The sequence below is a fragment of the Oreochromis aureus genome, linkage group 3 (assembly GCF_013358895.1).
Source record: "Oreochromis aureus strain Israel breed Guangdong linkage group 3, ZZ_aureus, whole genome shotgun sequence".
In the NCBI taxonomy this organism is placed as follows: Eukaryota; Metazoa; Chordata; class Actinopteri; order Cichliformes; family Cichlidae; genus Oreochromis; species Oreochromis aureus.
This window is the reverse complement of record NC_052944.1, coordinates 69,563-80,135: the sequence shown is the minus strand read 5'-3', so window position 1 is coordinate 80,135 and position 10,573 is coordinate 69,563. Positions and strand designations below refer to the sequence as shown.

The 10,573-nt window shown below is 41.3% G+C and overlaps 1 protein-coding gene and 1 long non-coding RNA gene across 5 annotated transcripts; both read right to left on the bottom strand.

Annotated features, from left to right (window-relative positions):
- Positions 1-236: 236 nt before the first annotated feature.
- LOC120437694 lies at positions 237-3,558 on the bottom strand. Of its 4 annotated transcripts, none has more exons than XR_005611350.1 (3): positions 3,112-3,558; positions 908-1,087; positions 237-827 (listed from the first exon to the last, which is right to left on the bottom strand). It is a non-coding gene; the product is annotated as an uncharacterized LOC120437694 (long non-coding RNA). The 4 variants fall into 4 exon arrangements; XR_005611348.1 differs by having other exon boundaries at positions 908-1,091; positions 3,112-3,556; XR_005611351.1 differs by lacking the exon at positions 3,112-3,558 and adding an exon at positions 2,592-2,656.
- A 1,417-nt stretch (positions 3,559-4,975) lies between these two features.
- On the bottom strand, positions 4,976-9,027 carry LOC120438905. Its single transcript, XM_039609483.1, has 2 exons — positions 8,179-9,027; positions 4,976-6,292 (listed from the first exon to the last, which is right to left on the bottom strand). Exons 1-2 carry the CDS (start codon positions 8,891-8,893, stop codon positions 6,051-6,053), a joined length of 957 nt encoding a protein of 318 aa, XP_039465417.1. The 5' UTR covers positions 8,894-9,027; the 3' UTR covers positions 4,976-6,050.
- Positions 9,028-10,573: the final 1,546 nt, after the last annotated feature.

Below are 10,573 nucleotides of genomic sequence, written 5' to 3'. Positions count from 1 at the left end.
ACATAGTTTCAGTACATGCTGGCCTTCTGTCTGGTGGAAAGGTTACGAGGTTTAGCTGATGAAGTGGAGGGTGAAACAAAGGGCAGCAGAAGCTGACATATACACACACACATATTAGATAGACTCCTTTGAGTAGGTAAGAGTTTAATCATGTTTTGCTATAACTGCAAAGTGGGGGTGCATACGTGTTAGTCTGTTCCAGGAAGTACACCAGATGTCCCAGAGATAAGCGACAGCGAAGACGAGCTGAGGGGAAGCACCGAGCCGAAGACGATGTTCTTTTAAACTGTGTCAAGGGTTGACAGAACGTTTGTGGTTTTGGAGTGACGTATGCTGTATGGATCTGCCTGACAACAGAAACCCTATAAAGCCTTTGTTCTGACTATTGTAAGGTAGTTCAACAACTGAACTGTTGGACTCACACATGTGTACATTAAAATGTCGTCTAATTGCACCAGCCCGGATCAGTGGTTATTTTTGGATTCCTCCTCAATATTTGAACCTTAACACAGGTAAGCATGTGGAGGAGGAGCAACAACTGCAACATGATGCTGGAACATCATCATTGCATTATACAGTTTCCTCTCTAACTGGATGCAGCTGTGAACAAGAACAGCTGTGGAACCAGAGTCCTGAGTGTCATCTATGGATGAATGCAGGTCAGTGTGTTGCTGGTGGAGGTGATGAATCACAGTGTACATCTCACGTTGGAGTCACAGCTTTTCTTCAGCTGCTCTGGTCTTCAAATGTAAGGCATCCACGGCTCTCCTTTTCAGCTCCGTTGGAATATCACCTTCTTCTGTCTGAGAAATATTCATGAAACAAACCTGACAAAACACAAACAGCAGCAGTAACAGTAAATTGTACTCATAAACTCACTGAAAACCCACATTTGAACTCTACCTACTTGTTCATCAAGGCATGAGTACAAGGGCAAGGAGACTTCACAGACATGTTGAAATTGTCCTTGTGATGTGAAGACGGTGGACTGTGGTGGCCACTGCAGACTGTTGGACTCTGTTACAATCTTCTTCACTCTCTGTTACAGCCGTGGATTTGCTTGGACAGCCTTACAGCGACTCCCTGTCTGTCTGGAACAAAGCATTTACATTAAAAAAGACATTTACAGAAAATACAAACACCAACAACACATGTCAGCATCACATGATATTTTATTATATTATATTATCAAGATAAGATCAACTTTATTAGTCCCATGTGTGGGAAATTTGTTTTGTTGGACAGTGCAAAGTTGCATAGAAAAATTTGAGAAAAACACTGAAGTAAGATACCAATAAGATACTGTACACAATAGAATAGAATAAAAATTAAAAAAATGAGTATAATACAATGATGCCAGAAAGAGTATTGCACTTAGTGTTATTGCTATTGCACATGTGTGGATGTGTGTGTTTGATCAGTTAAAGTCTTTGTTGTGGAGGCTGACAGCAGTGGGGAGGAAAGACCTGTGAAATCTCTCCGTCCCACACTGTGGGTACCGCAGCCACTGAAGGAGCTGCTCAGTAGTGATGGGATTTCCGGCTCTTTTTAGAGAACCGGATCTTTCGGCTCGGATCACTAAAAAGAGCCGGCTCTTTCGGCTCCGAACCGGCTCTTTAGGTTGTTTTGTTGCTTTAATTAATTTATTATTCACAACAATATAAAATTATGCACAAAAGGAATTACTAATGTAAAAAAAAGTGGTTTTATTTATATATGTTTATATATAAATATATGCGGTGGCCCCTAGAGACAAAGCACGTACAAATTCCAAAACACATTTCTAGCGTTAACTGAACTTCCAAAACAGAGCTACCTAGATCACTTAAATTACACAGTTGAAAGCATATGTGTATTTTTAAGCACTCATATATATTCAAATAATTCAAAAAAATGTTCATTTACCTGTTACTACCACACACCAAATCCGGTCATTGGTACTTGCTGGCTTGTGTAGCCACTAGGTAACAAAAGCTCAACACTGCGCCTAGCATCCTGGAGCACTTCTGTTGTCTTTTGTACGCGTTTTGGAGTTTTTATGTGCTTCTGAGTTTTTACGTGTTTTGGAGTTTGTACGTGCTTCTGAGTTTTTACGTGTTTTGGAGTTTGTACGTGCTTCTGAGTTTTTACGTGTTTTGGAGTTTGTACGTGTTTTGGAGTTTGTACGTGCTTCTGAGTTTTTACGTGTTTTGGAGTTTATACGTGCTTCTGAGTTTTTACGTGTTTTGGAGTTTTTATGTGCTTCTGAGTTTTTACGTGTTTTGGAGTTTGTATGTGCTTTGTCTCTAGGGGCCAGCGTAAATATACTTTTATTTATTCACTCCACATAAAATGTAATAAATAAATCATATAATACAAAAACCAACTATTCACATTTCAACTTTTAACTATTTGAATTTTCAGCTTTTTCCTTTTAAAGAAATTTAAAGTGCAACAACACAAAACACTGTAAACCACAACACAATTAAATATAAATTAAAATATGAAAACAAAAAGAAGATGCACATTCTCTGTCATATGGGCCTGCATGAATAAACTTTCTGAATCCTTTATCATCCGCAACTGAAAATAGTTGTGGATGATTACTATACCTTTCTAATGTGACGTTGTTGTCCCTGGCTCTCTTTCTCTGTCTCTCCCTCCTGCTCTGTTCCTGTGCTACTGCAAGTGTAACTACCGCCCCTCCCCCCTCTGCCCAGCGCAAGCACAAGGCTCGCGTGCGGAGCGAAGCGGGGAAAAAGTGCGAGAGAGAGGGTGAGAGAAAGGAAAAAACAACAACCCACGGCTCGCGATAAGGAGCCGGCTCGCGTCGTTCACGTCGAAGATCCGACTCTAAGAGCCATTTCGTTCGCGAACGACCCATCACTACTGCTCAGTGCTGTCACAGTCTCCTGCATGGGGTGGGAGATGTTGTCCAACAGGGATGACAGCTTAGCCACCATTCTCCTGTCACTCACCACCTCCACCGGGTCCAGAGGACATCCTAGAACATCATCCAGGAAAACGGAAAAAGCACAAGGCAAGTGTTTCTGGAGAGACAATAACCCGACAGACCAGTTGCAGGAAACTAAAGACGGATTTTTAGGCTAATAGTTAGGCTAACACACTTACCTCTCATCTTTTCTTTCCTCACAAAACCGATAGATCCTCCAGTTCTTTTAAGCGTCTTAGCATATTTTGGTTCCTGCAACTGGTCCGTCGGATTATTGTCTCCCCAGAAACACTTCCCTTGTGCTTTTGGAAATCTGTTTTTTCCTATTTTCGTTGTGTTCTGTGTGCTTTTGCAGCATTTTTCTTATTGCTAGTGTTTTCTTAAGTTGCACTCCATTTGGCCTCTCAAGGCCACCGTAGTTTCCTCCTTTAACAGTTTGACTGTTCCTGTGATGTTTGGACCTAAATGTTCAGCTCTTATTTCAGGACATCTGGATCACTCTTGTGTTTGAAGACAAATCCACATGATTATAGATTATTGATCAGCTGGAATCAAACTCACTGGCTGAATTTCTTCATAAACAAACTGTGTGTGTTTGTTTGTGTCCTGTTTCGTTCTTCCTCAGCCTCCTTTAGTGCTGACAGTCCCTGTAAAACATGTAGTCTATTTATGTCTGAACGTGATCCTGTAGCTGGGCCCTGCAGTCAGTGCAGGCAGATATCTTAGACCTGATCAGGGGTGTCACTGGATCCTGAATCACTGGGGGCTCAGCCCTGGAACCACAGCAGCTGTTTAAAGTTATTGAGTGTGTTTGACAGTAAAGTGAATGTAAATGTGAGACACTGTGTGCTCACAGCTAAAGGCTGCAGTCAGCTGTGTTAGAGCATCTTTCACACAATGATTCTCAAATAAACACTCAGAGCTTCATGTTGGTGAAGCATGATTCATGAGTGTAAACTAAGATTTATGATGGTTATTTTATGATGGTATTGTAGTTTTGGGATATCAGACTTCATTCTTAAATTTACATATTTTTCAATGGACTCTGGTGGCAGCAGATTTTATTTTTGTAGTGACAGAAGGATAAAACCCCCAGTTGTACCGTAGAGCCAACAGACTGCTGCAGGTACCCGAATGCATCATAAGTGTACAGGTAAACTCTCAGGTCAGAAACATGAATCTGATCCTGTATCAGTGCATTTAAACACACAGTGAGGATGAAATTTAATGAAGCTTTAATGTTAGTTTCACGTACTTTCAGGGTTTATTGCTGCTGTTGGGATCAGCCTGTCTGTATTCAGAGTATTTACTGCAGTAAAAGTCCTGCATTAGAATCCTGCTGATGTTCATACTGACATCAGATGTAGGTAAAGTAGAGGTTTAGTACCTCACACTCGACCATGATCACTCTCATCATGGATGTTTGATTGTCAGGAGAGAACTTTGAGGATGTTTGGATGAATGTGGAGCTGAACAAAGTGTTGACAGATGTTTGTGTTTCAAACAGGAAAATGAGCAGAAATAAATCAGCTCGGAAAAACAGCCATCTGTCATTATTATTATAGTCTGTGAAGACAAACGTGTGCTGTCCATTCACTCAAACTAAATCTATTCTGTGTTTTTCTACGTTCAACAGAAAATCTTACGTGCTGCGTTCACTGACTCCATCCTCTCTGGCTGTTACTGACACGCAGTATACTGCTGTGGAAAAGTAGGGGGGACGTAGCAAAAGCGGAGTGAAATGGAGTGCTGTGATTGGTCAGAATGTTTTTGGCTTTGGACCCTCTGTCCCACAAGCCCCTCCCTGGTTTTTCCCTTCCCAAAGTTTTTCTCTCTTGAACTTTGTGCCTGACGCTGATCGTCTCCGTGTGAAGCTCTGTGTTAAGGTAACGTTAGCAGTGTGTAATGTTTTCCTGGCTAACATCAGCTGTGTGCAGCTTAGTTCAGCAGAAACAGCACAAATCTGCCGCTCCATAGTTCACGGTAACGGACTCACAGCTGGACTAAGAGGCTGACCGCGCCCTGGGATCTGAGTGAGTGAGGCTGCTGTACTTGACGTGGAAACAGATGTTTCTGCCGAAAAAAGGAAATATGCTGTGAATGTTTGGTCTGTCGTTTCTTTCTCTGCTCGCTCTGCTGTCGCTTTGTTTTTGAGAGAAAACAAAGTTTTCCGTTAGTCTCGGTGTTTCAAACTCCGAGTGTTTGTGTTTCTGGACTCTCCTGAAAGAAACCACATGAAAAATGTAAAGTTAAAGTAAAGCTGTTTGTCATCGTGTATCTGGGATGAAGTCACATCAGAAACGTGTAACGTGAGGGTTCACTAGATGGTTTGTAATCTCTCTGAATATTTAGGAACAGAGACGCGCATTACTCCGTCTCGTCATTACCAGGGCCGTGCAGAGACGTTCAAATGGGCGGGTGCTCAAAGTCAAAAAAGGGGCAGATAGAACAGGCTGAATAACAACAACTCACATTCATGACGAATCTAATATGGAATTGCTATATTGCTATACTATAAGACTGTCATCAGGTGGGGACAATGCAAAGCAAATGTAGCCTATGTTTTACCTGATGGCGTACAATGTTGCTGTTGAGGAATTACTGCTGCTCCTGCTGCTGATAGTGCTGGAGGGCAGGGCTGTGTTGTTTTGAGACTGTAGACATTAAAAAGTCCATAGGTAGCTGATTAAACAAGTGCTTTGAGATAAAAATAAAATGTAAAAAGATTGGTGACAATGCTTGGAACCATAAGGCAACAGATTTAAAAAACTGGGAAATAAACTGAAACCAGGATATCAGTAGTAAAAAAGACAGGAGTCATGGTAGGGTGAGAATGTATTAAAAAAATCTATACAGACAGTGTGTGTGTGTCCTGTTAACAGCACCTTCTAAGCATCACAGAGCACAGACCATCACAGCATCAACTTTATGTGGGAGGGATTAAATTGTAGAACTGTAAAATCTTCTTTCTTTCTTTCTTTCAAATATTAAAATACAACAGTAAAAAAATAAACCAAGGGGGAAAAAGCAAACATTTTATTAATCAGAAAACAAAAACACAGGGTATGTTTTGGAAAGAGCAGGAAGGAATAAGATGCTCTTCATGTCCTGTCCCAAATTATAACAGTAACTTTCTGTTTGCAATGTCCCGAAAAATGTCGATGACATCACTGTGGTTGACTGGAACATCCTTCTCAACTGCCAATAAAAGAAGGTCTGACAACCTCTCCTCTGAGCAAAGGGTGCGAAGTTTGTTTTTAACTAGTTTTAGTTTTGAGAAAGATCGCTCCACAGTTGCTGTGGACACCCAGAGTGTTCCATATGTCTTCAACAGCTCAGTCATGTTGGGGAAGATCAGATGTATGGCGTTATTTTTGTGCCACTATTCTGAGCGCACTTAAAAAAAGTTTGCAGGTGCAAGTTTTGCATTTTGAGGAGAAATTTATTTTGAGCGAAGAAAAGCAAAATTTGAGTGAACAAACTTCATTGCTGCGTGCAAAATATGTATTTCCGTGTTTGCTATTATCCATATGCACACACTAGCAGCCCCTCTCGCTCAGTTTTTGCATTTGCGCTTGCTCGCAATGTGTTGCTCGTGCTCTCAACATTTCTGCCTGTGCGTGCTCAACTCTTTCTGTACACCTTTATATTTGTGCCACAAAACCAGCCAATCAGAGACTTTGATGCAAAAAAATCTGATTGGCTGTTCTGGTCTCCAATCAGATCGAAATGACGAAATGCAATATCCCAGAATTCATTTCGTCCAAAACTCAAACGAGGCAGTGGCGGAGGAACACAGAGTGGCGGAGTTTGAAATGTTACTCTTTCTGGGTCACAAAATAAACTTTTAAGATATTTTCATGCGAGAATGGTGCTGTGTAAACTTCAAATATCTGCTCGATTCATCAAGACATCACATATTTGCATAAGTGCTCTAAACGTTTTCGGAGATGCCTGTTACCCACCAGCTGACCAGGTGGTCACTCGGGTTAAACATAATATAAAAGGCTGAACTGACAAAAAATCGTCCGACTACACCACCAGGTATTACAGGAAAAACCATAAAGCCTTTGAACTAAAACGAACGCCGTTGTGACAGTGATGTACACTGTCTTGTTGGTATATATGTATAATTTGTATCACCTTAATGTTTTCCTCTCACCATGTTTCCAAACCGATATCATGAGCAGCAGCTTTTACAGCTGTGGCTCCAGCAAAGATCACTGTTGTTTAGCGCAACATCCGCTGGTTTCCTCTTTCTGGCGCAAAGTGGGCGATAAACAAACAAGAGAGAAAAGCCGATCAGCTGATCATTGATTAGTTTCATGATTGAAGTAGCAACAGGAGAGGGAGGGGGGAGAATGAGAGAAGAAGAGGCAGCTGTGCAGCAATAACAGAATAACTCCAGCTTTGTGTCTTTTTCATTCTAGCTGAAGTCTGGGACGAATCGCGTTCCTTTTCCCCTCAATACGGATATGTTGTAATTGGTCCAGCTCAGAGTTGATCATGACCAATTGGCTAATCCACCACATTTCATTGTTTATACCGTTACAAAAACAAACAAACATTACAATGAAAAATCACCATTGGCCACTGGGTAAATGCCCGGTATGCCCAATGGCCAGTCCAGCTATGCAGTCAGCTGGTGGGTAACAGGCATCTCCGAAAACGTTTAGAGCACTTATGCAAATATGTGATGTCTTGATGAATCGAGCAGATATTTGAAGTTTACACAGCACCATGAAAATATCTTAAAAGTTTATTTTGTGACCCAGATAGAGTAATATTTCAAACTCCGCCACTCTGTGTTCCTTCGCCACTGCCTCGTTTGAGTTTTGGACGAAATGCATTCTGGGATATTGCATTTCGTCATTTCGAGCTGATTGGAGACCAGAACAGCCAATCAGATTTTTTTACATCAAAGTCTGTGATTGGCTGGTTTTGTGGCACAAATATAACGGTGCACAGAAAGAGTTGAGCGCGCACGGGCAGAAATGTTGAGAGCGCGAGCAACACGTTGCGAGCAAGCGCAAATGCAAAAACTGAGCGAGAGGGGCTGCTAGTGTGTGCATATGGATAATAGCAAACACGGAAATACATTTTTTGCACGCAGCAATGAAGTTTGTTCACTCAAATTTTGCTTTTCTTCGCTCAAAATAAATTTCTCCTCAAAATGCAACAGTTGCACCTGCAAATATCTTTTACATGCGCTCAGAATAGTGGCACAAAAATAACGCCATACAGATGTGCATTGTTTTCTTTGACCACTGAAAGAATGGATGCCACACTGACTGGTGGGGGGCATGAGTATGAAGCATGAAAGACCTTAAGTTCTTTCTGTAATTTGTATTCCTCCTCAATGTCATAGAACTGGCAGAGTTTCTTCACAGCTTGGTGTGCCTCTGTTGAGATTATTTTCCAGTTCTCTGGGACTGTCAGGCTATGTAAGGCATTCAAGATTTCCCATGTAGAATTATCTCCTCCTTTAAAGTGTCTCAGAAGCTCCTGTGTCATTGTGTCAACAAAAACATAGAACACTTTAACACGGTAGTATTCTTGGGGAGTTGTGAAAGCATGGTCATCTGCAGTAGCTGTTGTGGCAGCAAACTTAAACTTTGCTGGCACTTTCCTCCTCCGAGCTTGTCCAGGGACCTCAGATGGGGGGTCCAGGCCCACTGATGCAGCCTTCTCTCTAGCCTGTTCATAAATTTTCTCAAACTCTTCCTCTGTTCTGCTGTGGTCCAGGCTCTGCAAAACACCATCAACAATCTTGTATGCTGCAACCAGGTCAATGTCTTTCTTCTGCAATGCATCAGATGCAGTAGCAGTCACTTGGAAGATGGGACAGGTGATCTCCAGACACAGGATGAATTCAAAATTGATGCTTTTGAGAAGGATCATTGCATCACCCGCTGAAGAGTCTGGAGGATCTTGCTGTAGTATTTCCTCCAGAAACTGCATGACAGCTGGTTAGATCTTCCTCATTGTCTTGAGGGCAGCTTCTCTGCAGGCCCACCTAGTGTCTGACAGCTTCTGCAGCTCCAGTGGGCGCTGCTTGGGGTACAACTTTTAATAACTGCAGAGTGTCGTTTAGATGAATTGGCCACAAAAGTGTAAAGCTTTTCGATTAGGTTGAAAAAGCTGACAAAACACACATTTGACTTTGCGCTCTCTACTAAAACCAGATTAAGGCAGTATGCCTGACAGTGGACATATAAGGCCTTTGGATTTTTTTTTTTTTTGTATTCTTGACTGAAGTCCCTTAAAGCGCCCGCTCATGTTTGCAGCCCCATCATAACCTTGACCCCGGATGTTGTCAATCTTCAGAATATTTTCTTTCAGTAGAGCTATTACTAGCTTTTCAAGAGCATCTCCAGTTGTTGACTCCACATTACACACCTGAAGGAAGCGCTCCTTGATTTCCATGTTGTGCACATATCTGACAACAAAGGAAACCTGCTCTGTGTGCGACACATCTGTGGTTTCATCCATCATGATAGAAAAGGTTTCACGTTCTTGAATTTCTGCTTGGATGACACGTCTTACTGATGTGGCCAAAGCTTTGATTATGTCGTTCTGACTTCTGCTTGAGAGGAGCGAGACGAGAGGTCTTTTTACAGGTCCCTGTTGCTCTTTTATGGCATCAAGGTGTAATTTAATCACACCGTCATACTTGCTGAACAACTCAACTAACTCTAAGAAATTTCCTCGATTTTGGCTTGACAAGTTCTCATCAAGGTTCAAGGTTCAAGGTTCTTTATTTGTCACATGCATAGTTATACAAGTATAACACACAGTGAAATGTATCATGACACGCTCCTCGACATGCAAAAAAAAAAGGGGGTAGAGGAATAACATTATAAAATATATATATATATATATATATAGAGTATATACATTGGGTGAATGTGCAGTAGAAGCAGCAAGCAGGTGAATTCTGTACATTACAGTTTTTCTCGATTGGTTTGGCTCATTTCTTGAAACCGAGATGACATTCTCAAAACCATAAGGTCATTTGGCCAAACAGTCTTACAGTGCTGCCCAACATTATAGCTCACTAGCAAAATCAAATATCTTTCCCCAAACTCTTCGTCCATGCTTCAAAAGCAGATCCCTCTCCCATATAAAAGGTCAGTACAGTCAAAATAGCACAGATCCTTCTCAATTGCCTTGGCACATGTGCATTCATTTAGTGCTTTTGTCAGAATAACCTGGATGGTTTAGCACAACACCATGGATCCCCTGCAAAAGCTCATATCTCTCCCAAAAGAGTTTATCCATGTGTCAAAACTAAATATCCTTCCCATATAAATAGTCAATGCCCCAAAATGCATTATACCTTTGGCATTGTTTAAGCACTGCAAGTCAAAATGCTTAGACGTTTTGTCACTGAGGCACAGGTCTAGCAACAGAATACCACTATGAATAAAACCAAAAGATATTACAGTAAAATCAGCCTCCAATAAACCACTCATACTCAAGGAAACTGTAAACATTTTCATTCGTACAAAGAAATGTCAACATTAGAGAACATACTGTGAAAAGAAAACATATACAGGATTCTGTAAATGTGAACACTTATAAACACAAACAAAAACAAAAAAACTCTACCCTACCATACTGTAAATAAAGTTTCAGAAC

Coding starts and splice junctions, on each gene's coding strand:
- LOC120438905 (XM_039609483.1), bottom strand. CDS start 8,893: ATGCAGTTTCTGGAGGAAATACTACAGCAAGATCCTCCAGACTCTTCA. Junction 6,293..8,178: donor GGTCAAAGAAAACAATGCAC/ATCTGTATGGCG, acceptor ATAACGCCATAC/ATCTGATCTTCCCCAACATG.